Raw genomic sequence first — 25,315 nt, forward strand, 5'->3', positions numbered from 1 at the left:
ATGTACAAGAATATAACTACTATAATACTGCCCCCTATGTACAAGAATATAACTTCTATAATACTGCCTCCTATGTACAAGAATATAACTACTATAATACTGCCCCTATGTACAAGAATATAACTACTATAATACTGCTCCTATGTACAAGAATATAACTACTATAATACTGCCCCCTATGTACAAGAATATAACTACTATAATACTGCCCCCTATGTATAAGAATATAACTACTATAATACTGCCCCCTATGTACAAGAATATAACTACTATAATACTGCTCCCTATGTACAAGAATATAACTACTATAATACTGCCCCCTATGTACAAGAATATAACTACTATAATACTGCCTCCTATGTACAAGAATATAACTACTATAATACTGCCCCCTATGTACAAGAATATAACTACTATAATACTGCCCTCTATGTACAAGATTATAACTACTATAATACTGCCTCCTATGTACAAGAATATAACTACTATAATACTGCCCCCTATGTACAAGAATATAACTACTATAATAATGCCCCCTATGTACAAGAATATAACTACTATAATACTGCCCCCTATGTACAAGAATATAACTACTATAATACTGCCCCCTATGTACAAGAATATAACTACTATAATACTGCTCCTATGTTCAAGAATATAACCAGTATAATACTGCCCCCTATATACAAGAATATAACTACTATAATACTGCTCCTATGTACAAGAATATAACTACTATAATACTGCCCCCTATGTACCAGAATATAACTACTATAATACTGCCTCCTATGTACAAGAATATAACTACTATAATAATGCCCCCTATGTACAGGAATATAACTACTATAATACTACCTCCTATGTACAAGAATAGAACTACTATAATACTGCCCCCTATGTACAAGAATATAACTATTATAATACTGCTCCTATGTTCAAGAATATAACCAGTATAATACTGCCCCTATGTACAAGAATATAACTACTATAATACTGTTCCTATGTACAAGAATATAACTACTATAATACTGCCCCCTATGTACCAGAATATAACTACTATAATACTGCCCCCTATGTACAGGAATATAACTACTATAATACTGCCCCCTATGTACAAGAATATAACTACTATAATACTGCCTCCTATGTACAAGAATATAACTACTATAATACTGCCCCTATGTACAAGAATATAACTACTATAATACTGCCCCCTATGTACAAGAATATAACTACTATAATAATGCCCCCTATGTACAAGAATATAACTACTATAATACTGCTCCCTATGTACAAGGATATAACTACTATAATACTGCCCCCTATGTACAAGAATATAACTACTATAATACTGCTCCTATGTACAAGAATATAACTACTATAATACTGCCCCCTATGTACAAGAATATAACTACTATAATACTGCCCCCTATGTACAAGAATATAACTACTATAATACTGCCCCCTATGTACAAGAATATAACTACTATAATACTGCCACCTATGTACAAGAATATAACTACTATAATACTGCCTCCTATGTACAAGAATATAGCTACTATAATACTGCCTCCTATGTACAAGAATATAACTACTATAATACTGCCCCCTATGTACAAGAATATAACTACTATAATACTGCCCCCTATGTACAGGAATATAACTACTATAATACTGCTCCCTATGTACAAGAATATAACTACTATAATACTGCTCCCTATGTACAAGGATATAACTACTATAATACTGCCTCCTATGTACAAGTACTATAATACTGCCCCCTATGTACAAGAATATAACTACTATAATACTGCCCCCTATGTACAAGAATATAACTACTATAATACTGCCCCTATGTACAAGAATATAACTACTATAATACCGCCCCCTATGTACAAGAATATAACTACTATAATACCGCCCCCTATGTACAAGAATATAACTACTATAATACTGCCCCCTCTGTACAAGAATATAACTACTATAATACTGCCCCCTATATACAAGAATATAACTACTATAATACTGCCCCCTATGTACAGGAAGGTGATACTACTCACCACAGAGGGTTACCTATGGGCTATTACTGGTGTTATGAGCTTTTGCTGGCGAAATAACCCCCTCCCCGTTACACTGGTGGTCCGGCCCGGTATACAGCTGTATACATGTTTGGTATTTGGCGTTTTTTGTTCTTAACCACATTTAGATTATTTTTGGAAGAAGATTAAGATTCCAGCATCCTATTATATCCCCTCCCCCGATGATATATTTGGGGGGGGTATCCCAGTGTACAAGGACCTGGACATATAGTAGTCATGTTGAGGCTCTGACAGCTGCGGCCCCTCCATAGACCCTCACTGGCATGCTAGGTATGTGAGGGGGGGGGGGGGGGGTCCGAGTTCAGCTCTGCAGGATGAGCGCCGAAGACCCCAGAATTCTTTCTGCAGAAACTAAGCCAGAAGGAAAAATGCAAGAAACTGTTAAATGCAGCCGCCAAAATACAAGACATGAATAGTGACTGCAGCTGTGGATGTGACTGGAGTAGAAGCCTCAGGATGAGTCCGAGGACGTACTCAGCACTCCTGCACAGTCATGAGGCAGAGCCGCACACCTCGTCACGCCCTGCAGGGGGTTTCCAGGCCAGTTTTCCCCTCTCTGAGGATTTTTCGCTCCCCAGATTTACATAGTAGAAGCTATTTTTGTGAGCTGCTGGTGGGAGCGCTGCTCTGGGGGATGAGCGCTGCTCTGGGGGATGTCCGCACTCCCACAGGTCTCCCATACTACCAAGTTCGATAGCGAGTTGCGCCTGTGACTCTCGGGACACTGCGTACAATCTGTCCGTGCGCCGCATGATGCTGTAGGAAACGCTTGCGATGCCGCGGGGACGACCGCTACTTCTCTGGACTGATGGGAGGAGTTTTTAAAACACAACAACGGCTGGCATCCGCGGGGGCGTCACACGTTGGCGAGCGCGGTATTGCGTCAAGCTTCACGGCCAGGTATCGCACTCACTCAAGTGAAATGAGCCTGAGCACAGCCTTATCCGCTGGGGCACAGATGCCAGGTGACCCAGGGCTCCGGGGAAGCTGAAATGGCGCAACAGTCACCCCGCTCCGTAGATGGGGAGGACTCTGTGCCCGCAGCGCCGCTTATCTCACTGCAGTCAGCGGAGCCGCACGTTACCGGCCACGAGAAGCACGAATTGGAACCCTGTAGGCCGCGCCCGACCAATACATGACCGTCCAAGGAGGACAGAATGGCGCGGCGTCAACGCACGACTAATTCATGGGAAATACGACTGCACAGAATCATCAGAGCCGGCGAGCGGAGTAGAAGGAGCGGCCGCCGCGCCGCCACAGCCCGCTTCCTGCCTTATAAACCTTTCTACAATGAGAAGCAGCAAGCATCAATACGACACAGAAAACGATACAATATAGAGGGGGTGATATACAGGAAGGGGGGGGGGGCAATATACAGTCATATGTAAGAGGGGGGTGGTGAGGTGTGATACACAGAGGAGGAGTGAGATACAGGAGGTAATATACAAGAAAATGAGGGGGGGTGCTATTTACAGGACAAGAGTAGGGTGATATAAGGGGGGGAGGTAATATATACAGGGAGAGTGGGGCTGATATACAGGGGGGGGTAATATACAGGGGGGGGGAGGGGGGAACATACAGAGAGAGGGGGGGGACATACGGAGAGAGGGGGGGGGCATACGGAGAGAGGGGGGGGACATACGGAGAGAGGGGGGGGGACATACGGAGAGAGGGGGGGGGACATACGGAGAGAGGGGGGGGACATACGGAGAGGGGGGTGATTGACGGGGGGCGGGGAGGAGGGTGATTGACGGGGGGGGGGGGAGGGTGATTGACGGGGGGGGGGGGGAGGGTGATTGACGGGGGGGGGGGGGGGAGGGTGATTGACGGGGGGGGGGGGGAGGGTGATTGACGGGGGGGGGTGGGGGAGGGTGATTGACGGGGGTGGGGGAGGGTGATTGACGGGGGTGGGGGAGGGTGATTGACGGGGGTGGGGGAGGGTGATTGACGGGGGTGGGGGAGGGTGATTGACGGGGGTGGGGGAGGGTGATTGACGGGGGTGGGGGAGGGTGATTGACGGGGGTGGAGGGGGAGGGTGATTGACGGGGGTGGGGGAGGGTGATTGACGGGGGTGGGGGAGGGTGATTGACGGGGGTGGGGGAGGGTGATTGACGGGGGTGGGGGGGGAGGGTGATTGACGGGGGTGGGGGGGGAGGGTGATTGACGGGGGGGAGGAGGGTGATTGATGGGGGGGGAGGAGGGTGATTGATCGGGGGGGGAGGAGGGTGATTGACCGGGGGGGGGGGGGGGGGGGGGGAGGGTAATTGACGGAGGGGGGGTGATTGACAGGGGGGGGGGAGAAGGGTGATTGGCCGGGGGGGGGGGGAGAAGGGTGATTGGCCGGGGGGGGGGGGGGGAGAAGGGTGATTGACCGGGGGGGGGGGGGAAGGAGGGTGATTGACCGGGGGGGGGGGGGGGGAGAAGGGTGATTGACCGGGGGGGGGGGGGGGGAGAAGGGTGATTGACCGGGGGGGGGGGGGGGGGGAAGGGTGATTGACCGGGGGGGGGGGGAGAAGGGTGATTGACAGGGGGGGGAGAGAAGGGTGATTGACAGGGGGGGAGAGAAGGGTGATTGACAGGGGGGGGAGAGAAGGGTGATTGACAGGGGGGGGAGAGAAGGGTGATTGACAGGGGGGGGAGAGAAGGGTGATTGACAGGGGGGGGAGAGAAGGGTGATTGACAGGGGGGGGAGAGAAGGGTGATTGACAGGGGGAGGAGAGAAGGGTGATTGACAGGGGGGGGAGAGAAGGGTGATTGACAGGGGGGGGAGAGAAGGGTGATTGACAGGGGGGGGAGAGAAGGGTGATTGACGGGGGGGGGGGGGAGGAGGGTGATTGACAGGGGGGAGACTTTCTGATTATAGACTGATACACTAACAATCTGGAGGCCGGGGTCTTCTCACAGACGATTGTGTAGACCGGAAACAGTTGTAACAAACCTGCAGCTGTGAGCAAGCAGTTTTGACAGCCGACCCAGAGAGGGTTAATTAGGCTCTGCTAGCATAGAACAAAATGATTAAGTGTGAAGCCATTCACTGACAGCAAGCAGGACCATTACAATGCAGTCAGATAGAGCATTCTGGCGCCGCCGCCTCTAAGTTGCACTTTTAGTACAAATCAATTGAGACATTTACTAGCGATCTGCGCCGAATATTAGAGAAGCTCCGCCTCTCACGCAGGGTTCACAGACATTTATGACATGTAACGGCGCATCGCCAGACGTAGGCAAAGATGCAACAAATTCATCATCGGCGCGACGCTTCTTCCATCTGTCGCATCGTTATACCGAAGACGTGGCGCCAAACATCCTGCAATGAGAAATTCACCAGAAGTTTTCCCGGCGCGGCGATCCTCACACCGGACCCCTCCCCCCTTGTGATGTCAGAGCAGCGGTCTCTGGTTGTCGGCAGCACAGAGGGGGTTAAACCCTCTGATGACATCACAGCGTGCAGAGAGCCGAATACTATGCAGCATGACCTCACCGCCTGCACAGCGAGAGCTGCACTCAGTCCACGCCGCGGCGCCAGCAGTGCCAACAGGAAAACGACTCGTGAATTACCTCCTTAACCTCAGCGGTCGGTTCCGCCTGTCGGTTCCGCCCGGATCGTCTTGCGCATGTAAGACGTTGCTGTAACACGGAGAGGCCGCGGCACGCAGCGATATTCTTGCGAGATGTACGAAGACAGAAGCCAATATTTGCAGTCCGTTACACGGGCGAGGTTCCTTTCGCAGTCTGCGCCATTTTTGTTTTCCGACCATTATTTCGCCCTCGTAGACGCGGCTCACGAGTTTCATGTAATTTTTTGTTTTTCCTACTAAACGTGTGAACATTCGGCGCAGCGATACGTTTTTCTTGCAGGTTTACGAGAGCGCCAGGCGACACCCAAAAACCACAGTGAAAAACAGCCTGCAGCGCTCGTGGCTACGGGACCACGGAGGGCGGGCTGCACACACTGCTCACGGCTGAGCACTCGTTACAGTGTGGCAGTATTAGGCTGCTGGCTCTGAGGATTGTCTGCACTGATACACTGTAACAAACCCTCAGCCTACTCAGGAGGATCTGGGCGACAACCAATATGGTAACCGAGCAGCTCCTATGAGGTGAATGGCGCAGAGAACGTGTCGCTGTAGCTGCCGCCACCCCGGTTGGCACACAGGGGTCTCGGCGCTGAGGGGGGCGGTCTCTGGTTAATGAAGGTGAGCAAGAAGAATTGCGCCATTGTGGCGGTCGGCTCAGCTCTCCGATATTACCTTCTTATGAAATCGGCGCTGACCACAGGATCCTTCCCAGAGGCAGCAACATCCTTTGGGCGGCGACAGACGCTGATCTCCCCTCCTCCCGCGATCAGCGGCGCCCCTGGAAAAGCGCCGGGAACCCCATAAAGTGGCTGCCCACATAAAAATGACGGACGCCCTCCTGTAAGTCGCAGTAACGAGCGCTGCGCTATGTATGCGTCGGGGAAAGCTGGGTGAACGACTGCCGCTGTCCGGAAGAGCTCGCACTCTAATTAGGGCAAGGTGGCTTCTATTCGGCCATCTCTCAGCTCTTTGGGTTAAAATTGCGAATGGCCACCATGACTGACCGTCGCGGTTACAACACGGACCCCGATGTGATAGAAGAGCCTCTATTGTGGCTGTGTGTCAGTATTTACTGCAGTTCTGGTATTCTATTCATGATAGTCAGAGTGAGGGCCCAGTCAGGCGGATTTACGTACCATAATAGAGAGCGCCGAACCGCCGTGATAAAAGCCACAAGTCCTATTTTGGTCGGAATGATCCGTGTAACACGAGCGGATTCCCGCGTTTACGCATTAGAGCGACGGGGCCCTCCTGCATACACCCTTGTGTACGGGCCCCTAGAGGTTCTGCGCCGCCTCGCATTCTATTCATGCACTCTAGTCGTGAGTGTTTACGCTGGGTCAGTGAGAGCGCACACGTGGGGCTTCCTGGATGTGCACAAGTCTTTGGCGCGGCGCCCGGATCCATCCGGCGGGCTCGTCCCCTGGTTAATATTTCCTCATCTTCTCTGCGAAGGATCAATGCTCCAGAGGGAGCGGAGAGGAGCGAGACGGCGCCGCCGCAAGGTCACCGCTCAGCGCCGCTGATAAACAACACGGCTGCCATAACCGCTTCTGCCAGGGTCGGCACACAACTTTCCCAGGTTCCTGACTGACAAACCTACCTCAACCGCACAGAGCCAGCCACCTACCCCGCCGGCGTTGGGCCACAGAGCCGGCCACCTACCCCGCCGGCGTTGGGCCACAGAGCCGGCCACCTACCCCGCCGGCGTTGGGCCACAGAGCCGGCCACCTACCCCGCCGGCGTTGGGCCACAGAGCCGGCCACCTACCCCGCCGGCGTTGGGCCACAGAGCCGGCCACCTACCCCGCCGGCGTTGGGCCACAGAGCCGGCCACCTACCCCGCCGGCGTTGGGGCACAGAGCCGGCCACCTACCCCGCCGGCGTTGGGGCACAGAGCCGGCCACCTACCTCGCCGGCGTTGGGGCACAGAGCCGGCCACCTACCTCGCCGGCGTTGGGGCACAGAGCCGGCCACCTACCTCGCCGGCGTTGGGGCACAGAGCCGGCCACCTACCTCGCCGGCGTTGGGGCACAGAGCCGGCCACCTACCTCGCCGGCGTTGGGGCACAGAGCCGGCCACCTACCTCGCCCGCATGGAGACGCTGCAGTGTCTCCTCCGACGGGATTTACGGTTCGTATTCTGCTGCGTGGCGGGGGCCGCACACGGACAGCCGCTTCACCTACACGTACTGAGCTAAAAATGGCAGCACAAGATGGCGACGGGGGAGGGAGACGGTCAGCAAGTGACAGCTGGCAGCAAGAAGCCTGAACAGCTGCATCCAAACCGACCGCCGGAGGAGCCGCAGAAAGGAGGCGGATTTAAAGTACCCGTCACCCACCAGAGACGCAGGGGGAGGAACCAGGCGCTGACCACCACAGGACGGGAGGGGGGAGCCCGGGCGCTGACCACCGCAGGACGGGAGGGGGGGAACCCGGGCGCTGACCACCGCAGGACGGGAGGGGGGGAACCCGGGCGCTGACCACCGCAGGACGGGAGGGGGGGAACCCGGGCGCTGACCGGAGGGGGGGAACCCGGGCGCTGACCACCGCAGGACGGGAGGGGGGGAACCCGGGCGCTGACCACCGCAGGACGGGAGGGGGGGAACCCGGGCGCTGACCACCGCAGGACGGGAGGGGGGGAACCCGGGCGCTGACCACCGCAGGACGGGAGGGGGGGGGAACCCGAGCGCTGACCACCGCAGGACGGGAGGGGGGAAGTGAGGGGAAACCGGGCGCTGACCACCGCAGGACGGGGGAGGGGGGTGAGCGGGCGCTGACCACCACAGGACAGGGAGGGGGGGGAGCGGGCGCTGACCACCACAGGACAGGGAGGGGGGGAGCGGGCGCTGACCACCGCAGGACAGGGAGGGGGGAGCTGGCGCTGACCACCGCAGGACGGGGGGGGAGGGGGGAGCTGGCGCTGACCACCGCAGGACGGGGGGGGGGGGGGGGGGAGCGGGCGCTGACCACCGCAGGACGGGGGGGGGGGGGGGGGTGGAGCGGGCGCTGACCACCGCAGGACAGGGGGGGGGGCGCGGGCGCTGACCACCGCAGGACAGGGGGGCGCGGGCGCTGACCACCGCAGGACAGGGGGGCGCGGGCGCTGACCACCGCAGGACGGAAGGGGGGGAGCGGGCGCTGACCACCGCAGGACGGAAGGGGGGAAGGGAGGGAAAACCGGGCGCTGACCACCGCAGAACGGGAGGGGGGAAGCAAGGGGAAACCGGGCGCTGACCATAGCAGGATGGGAGGGGGGGGGGGGCGGCGCTGACCACCGCAGGATAGGGGGGGGGGGCGGAAGCGGGCGCTGACCACCGCAGGACGGGAGGGGGCGGAGCTGACCACCGCAATCCACAAGATGAGGGAGCGCCGCGGGATGAATCCTCGGGCCACACAGGATGCGCTTTGCCCCATATCGGCCCTCACACCCCCTCAGCGCAGCGGCAGGATATAAACGTTCCTGCAGCGGGCGCAACATCAAGAATTAGCGCCATGATCACCGGGCACATTTATGAAACAGTATGTTGCCCCTAGCAACCAATCACAGCACAGCTTTACTGCAATAGCAGAATCCAGAATAAAAGCTGCGCTGTGATTGGTTGTTGTGATTGGTTGCTAGGGGCAACAGATTGTTTCATAAATGTGCCCTTCTGGTCTTATGGGGTCTTCCCACCAGCAGGTCAGGTGATCTGATGCTGGGACCCCACAGAGCGGCCGACACGTGTGCCATTCATGCACTGGGGGCCACGCAGGACCCCCGATCCCGTCATCAGTCAGGGCCTCTTCCTCCTACATGTTTCCAGCACCTCTGCTTGCTGTCAGTGAAGGGTGACACTCTGGCTTTCAGCCCCTCTAGTTACAGTTGTATCCAGTGCAGCTCCTCCCATCTCTCCTGCGCTGATGCTTTGCTACAATGTATCAGCCTGGAGCTGATGGAGGATTGTCGGCAGTGGATACATTGTAACAAACACTCAGCTGCGAGGCACATGAGGCCAGGGCAGGTTTTCTGCTACCATTCACTGACAGCAAGCAGAGATCTTGGAAATGGTGGAACTGAAGTGCAGCGTCCATCTACAGAGGAGTGCAGCTCTGCTGGGACTTGTAGTGGTGGAAGGGTTAATACCAGGGCTGAGTGGAGGCGTCCCTGTGGTACTACAACTCCCAGCAGGTACAGGCCCCGAGGTTATATCAGCCCGCCGCTCCATGAAGTTTGGCGCTGGTCCCTTCATCGTGGCGGCTGGGCGTCCCGCTCTCCCCCAGCAGATGCGTAAGAGGCGTGGCTCCAGACACCTGACCACACCCCCTAATTTCCATAATAAAATGTTGCATAAAATTCATTGTAAATTTGGCGAATACGGTCCGAGTGCGGCGGCAGAGCGGTTGGTCGGGTCGCAGCGCGGCGGCGGAGCGGTTGGTTGGGTCGCAGCGCGGCAGAGTGGTTGGACGGGTCGCAGTGCGGCGGCGGAGCGGTTGGACGGGTCGCAGAGCAGCGGCGGAGCGGTTGGTTCGCAGCGCGGCGGCGGAGCGGTTGGTTGGGTCGCAGCGCGGCGGCGGAGCGGTTGGTTGGGTCCCAGCGCGGCGGCGGAGCGGTTGGACGGGGCGCAGCGCGGCGGCGGAGCGGTTGGTCGGGTCGCAGCGCGGCGGCGGAGCGGTTGGTTGGGTCGCAGCGCGGCAGAGTGGTTGGACGGGTCGCAGCGCGGCGGCGGAGCGGTTGGACGGGTCGCAGAGCAGCGGCGGAGCGGTTGGTTGGGTCGCAGCGCGGCGGCGGAGCGGTTGGTTGGGTCGCAGCGCGGCGGCGGAGCGGTTGGTTGGGTCGCAGCGCGGCGGCGGAGCGGTTGGTTGGGTCCCAGCGCGGCGGCGGAGCGGTTGGTTGGGTCCCAGCGCGGCGGCGGAGCGGTTGGACGGGGCGCAGCGCGGCGGCGGAGCGGTTGGGTCGCAGCGCGGCGGCGGAGCGGTTGGTTGGGTCGCAGCGCGGCAGAGTGGTTGGACGGGTCGCAGCGCGGCGGCGGAGCGGTTGGACGGGTCGCAGAGCAGCGGCGGAGCGGTTGGTTGGGTCGCAGCGCGTCGGCGGAGCGGTTGGTTGGGTCGCAGCGCGGCGGCGGAGCGGTTGGTTGGGTCGCAGCGCGGCGGCGGAGCGGTTGGTTGGGTCCCAGCGCGGCGGCGGAGCGGTTGGACGGGGCGCAGCGCGGCGGCGGAGCGGTTGGTCGGGTCGCAGCGCGGCGGCGGAGCGGTTGGTTGGGTCGCAGCGCGGCAGAGTGGTTGGACGGGTCGCAGCGCGGCGGCGGAGCGGTTGGTTGGGTCGCAGCGCGGCGGCGGAGCGGTTGGTTGGGTCGCAGCGCGGCGGCGGAGCGGTTGGTTGGGTCGCAGCGCGGCGGCGGAGCGGTTGGTTGGGTCCCAGCGCGGCGGCGGAGCGGTTGGACGGGGCGCAGCGCGGCGGCGGAGCGGTTGGGTCGCAGCGCGGCGGCGGAGCGGTTGGTTGGGTCCCAGCGCGGCGGCGGAGCGGTTGGTTGGGTCCCAGCGCGGCGGCGGAGCGGTTGGACGGGGCGCAGCGCGGCGGCGGAGCGGTTGGTTGGGTCGCAGCGCGGCGGCGGAGCGGTTGGTTGGGTCGCAGCGCCGCGGCGGAGCGGTTGGTTGGGTCGCAGCGCCGCGGTTGGACGGGTCCCAGCGCTCCGCGGGGGCGACGTTACAGGCCTGCACTCTACGTACGTCAGTGCATGCTGGGAGATGTAGTTCCACAAGAGCTCCAGGCAGCCTGCAGGACTACAACTCCCAGCAGGCTCGCCGGGCCCCACATTCCAGCACAGGCCCCACAGGTACCTACCTGGATGAACTGGATGGTGAGCGCCGACTTGCCCACGCCGCCGCCTCCCACCACCACCAGCCGGTACTTGTCCTGCACCGCGCCGTCCTTCCAGCCGGCCATCCCGGGGCGGGGGTCCCTGCTGCGCTACAAATGGCCGATGAGGGGCCGCAGCCAGCACTGCCGCTCCGGGGGCGGGACTAGGCTAACGAGCTGTATGCATATTTAGCGACAGGGCGGGGCTATGGAAACTGCCGATCTGCATATTACACGAGCTGGGCGGGGCCTCTTTGAATATTCAACAGCGGGGCGGGAGCCGCACTGCCTTCCCTGCTGCGTCACAGACGGAGGAGGCGGACGCTGGTTATGCTAATGAGGAGGAGGGGTGTGGCTCAGCTCTGTTATTGAGTTCCCGGCAGCGGTCCCACCCTCTCACCAACACCTCAACTCCGAGCAGTCACGTGACCTGCCTCACCTCCCGGCAACCGCGGCAGAGCACCACGGGAAAACCAGACGCGTCCTACAGGTGACCTCAGAGGTGCAGACCTGTCACCTAGGTGACCGGCCCCGCCCCTCTGACAGGTGACCCCACCCCAATGTCACACTGGTAGGACCTATTACAGAGTAATCCCACCTGGAGGCGGCAGGTAACATCTGGCTGTTGGACTGAAGGCCGAACTGCAACTGAAACTGCAGCAGAGCGAACTATACCGCCTGCCGACGTGGTGTGTGAGCATCGGGCTGTCCACAGGCGGCCCCTGGGAACGGGCATGGTGCTGGCTGCGATATCCTGTAGGCGCAGGGCACCTGTCTATACGGACGCATCTGCCGGTGACAGGTGGGCGCAGATACACTTGGGGTGTGTCCCCCCCCTGGGGACCCCAACATCGTGGTGAACTACAACCCCCAGCATAACCTGTGGCGTCTCATCTCTGGCTTCCCGCAGGCGGCGCTCCCACAAAGCCGTGCGCGGAAGCGTCTGCTGAACTGCCTGTTCACGGACAGCGGCGCAAAGATAACCCGTCAGCCGGACCACCAGTAGAGAGGAGCGTCCGACCAGACTGTTAGGAGGTGTTGGGACCAGTGGATGGGGGCACACAAGGTGACCGGGCTCAGGATGCCCCTACAGACCACCAGTAGAGAGGAGCGTCTGACCAGACTGTTAGGGGGTGTTGGGACCAGTGGATGGGGCACACAAGGTGACCGGGCTCAGGACGCCCCCTACAGACCACCAGTAGAGAGGAGCGTCTGACCAAACTGTTAGGAGGTGTTGGGACCAGTGGATGGGGGCACACAAGGTGACCGGGCTCAGGATGCCCCCTACAGACCACCAGTGGAGGAGCATCTGACCAGACTGTTAGGGGGTGATGGGACCAGTGGATCGGGGCACACAAGGTGACCGGGCTCAGGATGCCCCCTACAGACCACCAGTAGAGAGGAGCGTCTGACCAGACTGTTAGGAGGTGTTGGGACCAGTGGATGGGAGCACACAAGGTGACCGGGCTCAGGATGCCCCTACAGACCACCAGTAGAGAGGAGCATCTGACCAGACTGTTAGGGGGTGTTGGGACCAGTGGATGGGGGCACACAAGGTGACCGGGCTCAGGATGCCCCCTACAGACCACCAGTAGGGAGGAGCGTCTGACCAGACTGTTAGGGGGTGTTGGGACTAGTGGATGGGGGCACACAAGGTGACCGGGCTCAGGACGCCCCCTACAGACCACCAGTAGAGAGGAGCGTCTGACCAGTCTGTTAGGGGGTGTTGGGACCAGTGGATGGGGGCACACAAGGTGACCGGGCTCAGGACGCCCCCTACAGACCACCAGTAGAGAGGAGCGTCTGACCAGACTGTTAGGGGGTGTTGGGACCAGTGGATGAGGGGCACACAAGGTGACCGGGCTCAGGACGCCCCCTACAGACCACCAGTAGAAAGGGAACGTCTGACCAGACTGTTAGGGGGTGTTGGGACCAGTGGATGGGGGCACACAAGGTGACCGGGCTCAGGACGCCCCCTACAGACCACCAGTAGAGAGGAGCGTCTGACCAGACTGTTAGGAGGTGTTGGGACCAGTGGATGTGTGAGGGCACACAAGGTGACCGGGCTCAGGACGCCCCCTACAGATCACTAGTAGAGAGGAGCGTCTGATCGTCTGACAAGCACCAGCAGCTCCAACTGTTTCGTTGTCCGCCATCCAGAGTCAGGGGGCGCCATCGTTACACCCCTGTGTCTGTCGGAACCATTTCCAGATACTTCATAGAATCCTAGAGTTTGAAGGGACCTCCAGGGTCATCGGGTCCAACCCCCTGCTCAGTGCAGGATTCACTAAATCGTCCCAGATGTCTGTCCGGCCTTTGAAGACTTACATTGAAGGAGAACTCCCCACCTCCTGTGGTAACCTGTTCCACTCATTGATCCCCCGCACTGTCTAATATCTAATCTGTGTCTCCTCCACTACAGTTTCATCCCAATGCTTCTGGCTGAAGCACATTTGATCTCACAGCCCCCGTTACACGGACGGCCTCTGACCCCCACCATCGCTTCCGTTTGCAGTGATGTCGTGAACAATGAAACTGGACACTACGGAGGGGAACCGGGTCTCTTCAGCGATGAATCCAGGCTTAGTGTGGGTGCTGACTACAGCCGTGTTCGTTTCTGGAGACCTCGGGGTGAGCGCCTCAATCCTGCCCCCTGCTGGTGTGGTGGTTTGGGGGGGCATCACATACAACAGTCAGTCCCCCCTAGTGGTGGTACGAGGGACAATGACAGCTCAGCGATATGTTCAGGACATCCTGCAGCCACATGTGTTCCTCTCATGGCGGCTTCCAAAAGGCGGTACAACAGGGTACTAGAGCCTCCATGCCTGCCTGTATCACATCTTGTATCCAAGCTAGAGGCGGTACAACAGGGCACTAGATCCTCCATGCCACCCGTAACACATCTTGTATCTAAGCTAGAGGTGGTACAACAGGGTACTAGAGCCTCCATGCCTGCCTGTATCACATCTTGTATCCAAGCTAGAGGCGGTACAACAGGGCACTAGATCCTCCATGCCACCCGTAACACATCTTGTATCTAAGCTAGAGGTGGTACAACAGGGTACTAGAGCCTCCATGCCTTCCTGTATCACATCTTGTATCCAAGCTAGAGGCGGTACAACAGGGTACTAGAGCCTCCGCTCCAACCTGTATCACAGCTCTGATGTGAAGCCATGCTGATGCAGTATGTGGTTTAGCATTGTCTTCCCTGAACGATACGTTGTCTGGATGGAGCGTATGTTGTTCTACAGCCTCTATATACTGTCAGCACTGATGGCGCCTGTCAGGATGTGTGCGCCGTCCGTGCCATAGGCCTAATGCCACCCCCATGCCATCAGAGCTAACAAGCTGGATGGCTCCGCTCCTCTGGAGTCCGCAGGGGGTTTCCAAAAAGAATCCCGTTTTGCTTCTGTCCATGTAAAAGAGTTTTGGCCCAGAGAAGACGCCGGCGTCTCTGGATTGTGTGGGTATACAGTGTATCTGTGATCGTACGGTGACCTGCTAGTATTCCTGCGCCCTGCAGTGATCGCTCTTACAGAGTCATGCCTGTTATTACTGCAGCGCCCCCTGAGGGCCGCAGATCTCCAGCAGCCAGTATTGGCCGGCGCTCTTCTCTCTTGCAGTTTCTCCCGGAGCCACGGACCGCTGCCCATCTCTGCTTCCGAGAGACCCGGCCTCTCTAACAGGCCCTTAATATACAGTCATGTGACCCTCCACTTACTGTGTCCGCCTTTTGTGAGATGTGTTGCTGCCATCAATTTCTAAATTAGTTAATTTTTTCAATGAAATGGAAGAGTCAGGGAGCGGCAGGGAAGACAGAGCCGCTTCCCCATCCCTTCACTGGGCAGCGCCCGGCGACACACTGGGAGTAGGGGAGCTGCGGCCCTGACTGTCACTGAGGGGGGGAGGGAGAAAGGAAGGGGGGGGGAGGGAGTGGGACATGGAGTCTGGAGGGCAGCGGCGGACACTGAGGGAGCGGTGCAGGGGTGCCAGAGCCGCTTCTCCGTCGTGCTCCCTGCACTGTGCTGCAGCGGTCGGGGAAGCACACAGGGAGTGGGGGACCTGCGGGGCTGACAGGAGGCTACAGGATGAAACTGAAAATAAAGGACCTTCCAGCCTTGAGCCAATCGGGAGCTGGGAGTGTGAGAGGGGCGTTCCTCCTATCAAACCCCTAGCTTCCGGTGGCGTCAAGAAACACTAATACCTGTACCCAGTGACTCTATCAGCAGAATAGTGAGTGCAGCTCTGGGGTATAATACAGAATGTGATCCAGGTTTAGTACACACAGTTATGACTGGTTGTATCTGCAGCTCTACCTGGTCACACCGTTCCAGTCCTATTTGTGACTCCGTCCTCCAATTATTCTGTGACTCATTTCTCAGGACGGAGACCATTCTTGGGAAGCTGCATGCTACGGCCCCACATGCTACGGCCCCCACATGCTACGGCCCCCACATGCTACGGCCCCCACATGCTACGGCCCCCACATGCTACGGCCCCACATACTGCAGCCCAGCGACTGCACTCAGCACATCTGTATGGCAGATGCTGCAGCACAAGATCCCACCCCATTCAGACATGACTAAAATATAAGACTATTCTAGATCTATAAGCATTGGATGAAATCTATTACTTATATAATATAACTAGTGTATAACCCCAGCCGCAGATCAGCAGGCGTTATAACCAGTGTTGTCGGCCTACAGCCAGCACCCTACAAACATGTAGCAGATGAGCCCGGCCTGCGTGTTATTTCAGTAGGAAGAGGGGAAAGTGTGTCAAGACCCCGCTGACCCTCTCCAGACCCCCCTGATGCTCTCCAGCCCCCCCCCCCCCCAACCCCCTACTTTGCAAGCAGCTAAGTTCATCTTAAAGACACAGTATGTCATTAAGTAACGGGCCTTATGTGTCAACCTCATGGGCCTGAGTGTTGATATGCTCCTGCCATCTAGTGGTGGAACATAAACTGCTTGATACCATAGTTCTATTCAGCTGCTCGAGGACCAGGAGTGCATGCTCTATGACTTGACCTCATATATGTGTCCATGTAATATCTTGCTGGTCGGAAGGTTATTCCTGCAGGAGATATGCTTCCCACCCCTGAATATCCGCACATATTACGTTGCACCCCATACAGTTTGTTGTATTTATCGCAGTACTTGAAGAAGTCGGAAAGCCTTCACCCCATTATAAAGCATTGGCTGCAGACTCTAAGGCCTCCTTCCCACGAGCGTGACGAGCTCCGCCGCGTAATATTACGCAGTGAAGCCCGTCACGGCGCCCCCCAGAGCCCCTATACTTACCTGCGGGAGATAGCGTGAAATCGCTTCCCCGCCCACCGCCGCCGCGTCACCGGCCGTGTCACGTGACGCGGCCGGCCGCGTCATATGGCGTCATATGACGCGCGGCGGTGGGCGGGAAAGCGTTTTTTCACGCTATCTCCCGCTGGTTACAGCGGGAGATAGCGTGAACGGACGGCTTCCATTGACTGCAATGGAAGCCGTCAGCGCGTACAGCCCGTCCTCACCCGCAGAAAATAGAGCATGCCGCGGGTGAGGACGGGAGAAATCGCGGTGCGTAATTCCGCGGTGGAATTACGCATCGTGAGCATTGTGCTATTAGGTTCAATAGAACCTAATAGCTGCGGGCAACGCAGCGGATTTTTGCCGCGGATTTACGCGGCGTAAATCCGTTCGTGGGAAGGAGGCCTAAAGGTGATCATCAGCAGAGGAGCACCAGGACCTCGAGAAGAAGAGGAAACGTCATCTCGCTCTTTAATCTTGAGGGGCATTTTTTACATTATTGGCAAAATCATTTATGTTCTGTTTCCATAGAAACCTTTTTTTTTTTTTTTTGCAGCTTCCTCTCCAGGCCCCTCTATCGCTATCCTCCTGGCCTCTCCATTCGGCACTCTTCAGACCCCTCCTCTGTCTCTCTCCTCCTGGCCTCTACGTTCTACACTCTCAATGCCCCTCTGTCTCTCTCCTCCAGGCCCCTCCTTTCGGCACTCTCCAGGCCTCTCTGTTCTGCACTCTCCGGGGCCCCTGTCTCTCTTCTCCAGGCCTCTCTGTTCTGCACTCTCCGGGGCCCCTGTCTCTCTCCTCCTGGCCTCTCTGTTCTGCACTCTCTAGGCCCCTCTATCTCTCTCCTCCTGGCCTCTCCGTTCTGCACTCTTCAGACCCCTCTGTCTCAATCCTCCTGGCCTCTCGGTTCTGCACTCTCTAGGCCCCTCTGTCTGGCTCCTCCTGGCCTCTTCGTTCTGCACTCTCTAGGCCCCTCTGTCTGGCTCCTCCTGGCCTCTTCGTTCTGTACTCTCTAGGCCCCTCTATCTCTCTCCTCCTGGCCTCTCCGTTCTGCACTCTTCAGACCCCTCTGTCTCTCTCCTCCTGAACTCTGCGTTCTACACTCTCAATGCCTCTCTGTCTCTCTCCTCCAGGCCCCTCCGTTCGTCTCTCTCTTCCCCTGGCCTCTCTGTTCTGCACTCTCTAGGGCTTTCTGTTTGGCTCCTGCTGGCCTCTCTGTTCGGCACTCTCCAGCCCGCTCTGTCTCGCTCTTTTTGGCCCCTCCATTCTGCACGCTCCAGGCCCCTCTGTCTCGCTCCTCGTGGTCTCTCTGTTTTGCACTCTCTAGACCCCTCTGTCTCTCTGCTCCTGGCCTCTCTGTTCTGAACTCTCTAGACCCCTCTGTCTCTCTGCTCCTGGCCTCTCAGTTCTGCACTCTCCAGGCCCTCTGTCTCTCTCCTCCTAATCTCTCCGTTCTGCACTCTCCAGGCCCTCTGTCTCTGGCCTCTCCAGGCCCCTCTGTCTCTCTCCTCCTGGCCGCTCCATTCTGGACTCTCCAGCCCCCTCTATCTCCCTCCTCCTAGCCTCTCAGTTCTTCACGCTCCAGACAGCTCTGTTTCTCTCCTCCTGGCCTCTCAGTTCTTTACTCTCTGGACCCCGCTGCGTCTCTGCTCCTGGCCTCTCCGTTCTGCACTCTCTGGACCCCTCTGCCTCTGTGCTCCTGGCCGCTCCATTCTGCACTCTCCAGCCCCCTCTATCTCACTCCTCCTGGCCTCTCCGTTCTGCACGCTCCAGATCTGTCTCTCTGCTCCTGGCCTCTCTGTTCTGTACTCTCTAGCCTCCTCTGTTTCTCTGCTCCAGCCCACTCTATCTCTCTGCTTCTGACCTTTACATTCTGCACTCTCTTGGCCCCTCTGTCTCACTCCTCCTGGGCTCCGTTCTGCACGCTCCAGACAGCTCTGTTTCTCTCCTCCTGGCCTCTCAATTCTTCACTCTCTGGACCCCCCTGCCTCTCTGCTCCTGGCCTCTCAGTTCTTTACTCTCTGGACCACTCTGCTCCTGGCCTCTCAGTTCTTCACTCTCTGGACCCCTCTGCCTCTCTGCTCCTGGCCTCTTAGTTCTTCACTCTCTTGACCCCTCTGCTCCTGGCCCCACCGTTCTGCACTCTGTGGACGCCTCTGCCTCTCTGCTCCTGGCCTCTCCGTTCTGCACTCTCTGGACCTCTCTGCTCCTGGCCTCTCTGGACCCCTCTGCCTCTCTGCTCCTGGCCTCTCCGTTCTGCACTCTCTGGCTGCCTCTGCCTCTCCTGGCCTCTCCGTTCTTCACTCTCTGGCCGCCTGTGCCTTTCTGCTCCTGGCCTCTCCGTTCTGCACTCTTTGGATGCCTCTGCCTCTCTGCTCCTGGCCTCACCGTTCTGCAGTCTTTGGATGCCTCTGCCTCTCTGCTCCTGGCCTCACCGTTCTGCACTCTCCAGGCCCCCCTGCCTCTCTGCTCCTGGCCTCTCCGTTTCGCACTCTCAGTCCGCCTCTGCCTCTCTGCTCCTGGCCTCACCGTTCTGCACTCTCCAGGCCCCTCTGTTCTGCACTCTCTGCACCCCTCTGCTCCTGGCCTCTCCGTTCTTCACTCTCTGGACCCCTCTGCCTCTCTGCTCCTGGCCTCTCCGTTCTTCACTCTCAGGACCCCTCTGCCTCTCTGCTCCTGGCCTCTCCGTTCTTCACTCTCTGGACCCCTCTGCCTCTCTGCTCCTGGCCTCTCCGTTCTTCACTCTCTGGACCCCTCTGCCTCTCTGCTCCTGGCCTCTCCGTTCTTCACTCTGTGGACCCCTCTGCCTCTCTGCTCCTGGCCTCTCCGTTCTTCACTCTGTGGACCCCTCTGCCTCTCTGCTCCTGGCCTCTCCGTTCTTCACTCTCTGGACCCCTCTGCCTCTCTGCTCCTGGCCTCTCCGTTCTTCACTCTCTGGACCCCTCTGCCTCTCTGCTCCTGGCCTCTCCGTTCTTCACTCTCTGGACCCCTCTGCCTCTCTGCTCCTGGCCTCACCGTTCTTCACTCTCTGGACCCCTCTGCCTCTCTGCTCCTGGCCTCACCGTTCTGCACTCTTTGGATGCCTCTGCCTCTCTGCTCCTGGCCTCACCGTTCTGCACTCTCTCCGAACCCTCTGCCTCTCTGCTCTTGGCCTCTCTGTTCTGTACTCTCTAGCCTCCTCTGTTTCTCTGCTCCAGCCCACTCTATCTCTCTGCTTCTGACCTTTACATTCTGCACTCTCTTGGCCCTTCTGTCTCACTCCTCCTGGGCTCCGTTCTGCACGCTCCAGACAGCTCTGTTTTTCTCCTCCTGGCCTCTCAATTCTTCACTCTCTGGACCCCCCTGCCTCTCTGCTCCTGGCCTCTCAGTTCTTCACTCTCTGGACCACTCTGCTCCTGGCCTCTCAGTTCTTCACTCTCTGGACCCCTCTGCCTCTCTGCTCCTGGACTCACCGTTCTGCACTCTCCAGGACTCTCTGCTCCTGGCCTCTCCGTTCTGCACTCTCTGAACCCTCTGCCTCTCTGCTCCTGGCCTCTCCGTTCTGCACTCTCTGAACCCTCTGCCTCTCTGCTCCTGGCCTCTCCGTTCTGCACTCTCCGGACCCCTCTGCCTCTCTGCTCCTGGCCTCTCCGTTCTGCACTCTCTGGACCCCTCTGCTCGTGGCCTCTCTGCTCCTGGCCTCTCCGTTCTGCACTCTCTGGACCCCTCTGCTCGTGGCCTCTCTGCTCCTGGCCTCTCCGTTCTTCACTCTCTGGACCCCTCTGCTCGTGGCCTCTCTGCTCCTGGTCTCTCCGTTCTTCACGCTCTGCACCTGGCCTCTCTGCTCCTGGCCTCTCCGTTCTTCACTCTCTGGACCCCTCTGCTCCTGGCCTCTCCGCTCTTCACTCTCTGGACCCCTCTGCTCCTGGCCTCTCCGCTCTTCACTCTCTGGACCCCTCTGCTCCTGGCCTCTCCGCTCTTCACTCTCTGGACCCCTCTGCTCCTGGCCTCTCCGCTCTTCACTCTCTGGACCACTCTGCTCCTGGCCTCTCCGCTCTTCACTCTCTGGACCCCTCTGCTCCTGGCCTCTCCGCTCTTCACTCTCTGGACCCCTCTGCTCCTGGCCTCTCTGCTCTTCACTCTCTGGGCCCCTCTGCTCCTGGCCTCTCTGCTCTTCACTCTCTGCTCCTGGCCTCTCTGCTCTTCACTCTCTGCTCCTGGCCTCTCTGCTCTTCACTCTCTGCTCCTGGCCTCTCTGCTCTTCACTCTCTGCTCCTGGCCTCTCTGCTCTTCACTCTCTGCTCCTGGCCTCTCTGCTCTTCACTCTCTGCTCGTGGCCTCTCTGCTCTTCACTCTCTGCTCGTGGCCTCTCTGCTCTTCACTCTCTGCTCGTGGCCTCTCTGCACCCCTCTGCTCGTGGCCTCTCTGCACCCCTCTGCTCGTGGCCTCTGCGTTCTTCACTCTCTGGACCCCTCTGCTCGTGGCCTCTGCGTTCTTCACTCTCTGGACCCCTCTGCTCGTGGCCTCTGCGTTCTTCACTCTCTGGACCCCTCTGCTCGTGGCCTCTGCGTTCTTCACTCTCTAGACCCCTCTGCCTCTCTGCTCCTGGCCTCTCGGTTCTGCACGCTCTGCTCCTGGCCTCTCGGTTCTGCACGCTCTGCTCCTGGCCTCTCGGTTCTGCACGCTCTGCTCCTGGCCTCTCGGTTCTGCACTCTCTGCTCCTGGCCTCTCGGTTCTGCACTCTCTGCTCCTGGCCTCTCGGTTCTGCACTCTCTGCTCCTGGCCTCTCGGTTCTGCACTCTCTGCTCCTGGCCTCTCGGTTCTGCACTCTCTGCTCCTGGCCTCTCGGTTCTGCACTCTCTGCTCCTGGCCTCTCGGTTCTGCACTCTCTGCTCCTGGCCTCTCGGTTCTGCACTCTCTGCTCCTGGCCTCTCGGTTCTGCACTCTCTGCTCCTGGCCTCTCGGTTCTGCACTCTCTGCTCCTGGCCTCTCGGTTCTGCACTCTCTGCTCCTGGCCTCTCGGTTCTGCACGCTCTGCTCCTGGCCTCTCGGTTCTGCACTCTCTGCTCCTGGCCTCTCGGTTCTGCACTCTCTGCTCCTGGCCTCTCGGTTCTGCACTCTCTGCTCCTGGCCTTGTTGCAGTGACTTTTCTCCCAGAGAATGTAAGGAACAGCTCAGAAATCCAACCTGTCAGATCTCTACCTCCTCCAATGCGTCAGCAGGGTAGTCATATGCACACTAGATGACCAGCCAATCTTACTAAAGTTCTCAGGTTGAACTGACATTAATATACAGGGCCAGCTTGAGAGAGCTTAAGCAGTAAGTAGCATAAGAGGGAGTGATGATGTCATCAGTGACATCAAGCTTCATACTTCGTGTGTAGGGAGAGCACAAGCCTGATGTGATCCGTGGGCCCCCTTATCGGAAGGCTTATAGATATTAATATCCATGCACTAAGATGAGGCTCATACATATATCACCCCGGGCGATGGGGACACAGTGCATCAGTGGGACCGGCACCGTTCTTTGCACTGAATGCCCCTATTATTACGGCTCCCTGCAGACGGCACTGGATGCCACGTGACTAAGACAAACTGTTTGGAAATCTGAACAATGGGAAGAAAGTGATCTCTGAGCTGCCAGAAGAATATGGGCATTGAGTACGAGGACACGATGTGCCTGCCGAGATCTCATAATGTGCCCATTACCACCACAATACAGAGCTCGGCACACACAGCCGCACGCTGCATCCTTACAACTCATCACACATGTACTGCACATCACTGCAAGTCAACGGAGTGGGGGCAGTATGATAGCAGTTAGATACTTGTACCTAGGACGACAATATTTTACTAGTTCTACGTCCATAACCAGGGCGGAGAGGGTAAGAGTATGAGGGCAATTATATACTTACACAGTAGGAGACAATACTGCCCCCTGTGTACAAGAAAATAACTACTATAATACTAGCCCCTGTGTACAAGAAAATAACTAGTATAATACTGCCCCCTGTGTACAAGAAAATAACTACTATAATACTGCCCCTATGTACAAGAATATAACTACTATAATACTGCCCCCTATGTACAAGAATATATCTACTATAATACTGCCCCCTATGTACAAGAATATAACTACTATAATACTGCCCCCTATGTACAAGAATATAACTACTATAATACTGCCCCCTATGTACAAGAATAGAACTACTATAATACTGCCCCCTATGTACAAGAATATATCTACTATAATACTACCCCCTATGTACAAGAATATAACTACTATAATACTGGCCCCTATGTACAAGAATATAACTACTATAATACTGCTCCTATGTACAAGAATATAACTACTATAATACTGCCCCCTATGTACAAGAATATAACTACCATAATACTGCCCCCTATGTACAAGAATATAACTACCATAATACTGCCCCCTATATACAAGAATATAACTACTATAATACTGGCCCTATGTACAAGAATATAACTACTATAATACTGCCTCCTATGTACAAGAATATAACTACTATAATACTGCCTCCTATGTACAAGAATATAACTACTATAATACTGCCCCCTATATACAAGAATATAACTACTATAATACTGCCCCCTATGTACAAGAATATAACTATAATACTGCCCCCTATGTACAAGAATATAACTACTATAATACTGCCCCTATGTACAAGAATATAACTACTATAATACTGCCTCCTATGTACAAGAATATAACTACTATAATACTGCCCTATATACAAGAATATAACTACTATAATACTGCCCCCTATGTACAAGAATATAACTACTATAATACTGCCCCCTATGTACAAGAATATAACTACTATAATACTGGCCCCTATGTACAAGAATATAACTACTATAATACTGCTCCTATGTACAAGAATATAACTACTATAATACTGCCCCCTATGTACAAGAATATAACTACTATAATACTGCCCCCTATGTACAAGAATATAACTACTATAATACTGCCCCCTATGTACAAGAATATAACTACTATAATACTACCCCCTATGTACAAGAATATAACTACTATAATACTGCCCCCTATGTACAAGAATATAACTACTATAATACTGCCCCCTATATACAAGAATATAACTACTATAATACTGCCCCCTATGTACAAGAACATAACTACTATAATACTGCCCCCTATGTACAAGAACATAACTACTATAATACTGCCCCTATGTACAAGAATATAACTACTATAATACTGCCTCCTATGTACAAGAATATAACTACTATAATACTGCCCCCTATATACAAGAATATAACTACTATAATACTGCCCCCTATGTACAAGAATATAACTACTATAATACTGCCCCCTATGTACAAGAATATAACTACTATAATACTGCCCCCTATGTACAAGAATATAACTACTATAATACTGCCCCCTATGTACAAGAATATAACTACTATAATACTGCCCCCTATGTACAAGAATATAACTACTATAATACCGCCCCCCTATGTACAAGAATATAACTACTATAATACCACCCCCTATGTACAAGAATATAACTACTATAATACCGCCCCCTATGTACAAGAATATAACTACTATAATACTGGCCCCTATGTACAAGAATATAACTACTATAATACTGCTCCTATGTACAAGAATATAACTACTATAATACTGCCCCCTATGTACAAGAATATAACTACTATAATACTGCCTCCTATGTACAAGAATATAACTACTATAATACTGCCTCCTATGTACAAGAATATAACTACTATAATACTGCCCCCTATGTACAGGAATATAACTACTATAATACTGCTCCTATGTACATGAATATAACTACTATAATACTGCCTCCTATGTACAAGAATATAACTACTATAATACTGCCCCCTATGTACAAGAATATAACTACTATAATACTGCCTCCTATGTACAAGAATATAACTACTATAATACTGCCACCTATGTACATGAATATAACTACTATAATACTGCCTCCTATGTACAAGAATATAACTACTATAATACTGCCCCCTATGTACAAGAATATAACTACTATAATACTGCCCCCTATGTACAAGAATATAACTACTATAATACTGCCCCCTATGTACAAGAATATAACTACTATAATACTGCCCCCTATGTACAAGAATATAACTACTATAATACTGCCCCCTATGTACAAGAATATAACTACTGTAATACTGCCCCCTATGTACAAGAATATAACTACTATAATACTGCCCCCTATGTACAAGAATATAACTACTATAATACTGCCCCCTATATACAAGAACATAACTACTCTAATACAAGTTATATTCTTGTACATAGGGGGCAGTATTATAGTAGTTATATTCTAGTACAGTGGTGGCGAACCTATGGCACGCGTGCCAGAGGCGGCACGCAGAGCCCTCCCTACTGGCACGCGCCCCATCGGCCGCTCACCACTTGTGAATACCAGCAGGGGCAGCGGCTCCCCTGCCGGCATTCACAAACGG

The 25,315-nt window shown here is 55.4% G+C and overlaps 2 protein-coding genes across 2 annotated transcripts in view; both read right to left on the reverse strand.

Moving 5' to 3' along the window:
- RRAS2 (RAS related 2) overlaps positions 1-11,677 on the reverse strand; it is a 74,927-nt gene extending 63,250 nt beyond the window's left edge. Inside the window, exon 1 of the mRNA XM_066583678.1 lies at positions 11,500-11,677. Within this exon, the coding sequence (XP_066439775.1) occupies positions 11,500-11,601 (102 nt within the window). The 5' untranslated portion in view covers positions 11,602-11,677. The remainder of the gene's footprint in view (positions 1-11,499) is intronic.
- Positions 11,678-21,174: 9,497 nt separating this feature from the next.
- On the reverse strand, positions 21,175-22,166 carry LOC136581811 (octapeptide-repeat protein T2-like). The gene is made up of 2 exons (XM_066582436.1): positions 22,090-22,166; positions 21,175-21,946 (listed from the first exon to the last, which is right to left on the reverse strand). Exons 1-2 carry the CDS (start codon positions 22,164-22,166, stop codon positions 21,175-21,177), a joined length of 849 nt encoding a protein of 282 aa, XP_066438533.1.
- Positions 22,167-25,315: the final 3,149 nt, after the last annotated feature.

Source organism: Eleutherodactylus coqui, chromosome 11 (assembly GCF_035609145.1).
Source record: "Eleutherodactylus coqui strain aEleCoq1 chromosome 11, aEleCoq1.hap1, whole genome shotgun sequence".
NCBI classification, from domain to species: Eukaryota; Metazoa; Chordata; class Amphibia; order Anura; family Eleutherodactylidae; genus Eleutherodactylus; species Eleutherodactylus coqui.

Coding starts and splice junctions, on each gene's coding strand:
- LOC136581811 (XM_066582436.1), bottom strand. CDS start 22,166: ATGAAGCTTGATGTCACTGATGACATCATCACTCCCTCTTATGCTACT. Junction 21,947..22,089: donor AGCTCTCTCAAGCTGGCCCT/GTATATTAATGT, acceptor ATTCTCTGGGAG/AAAAGTCACTGCAACAAGGC.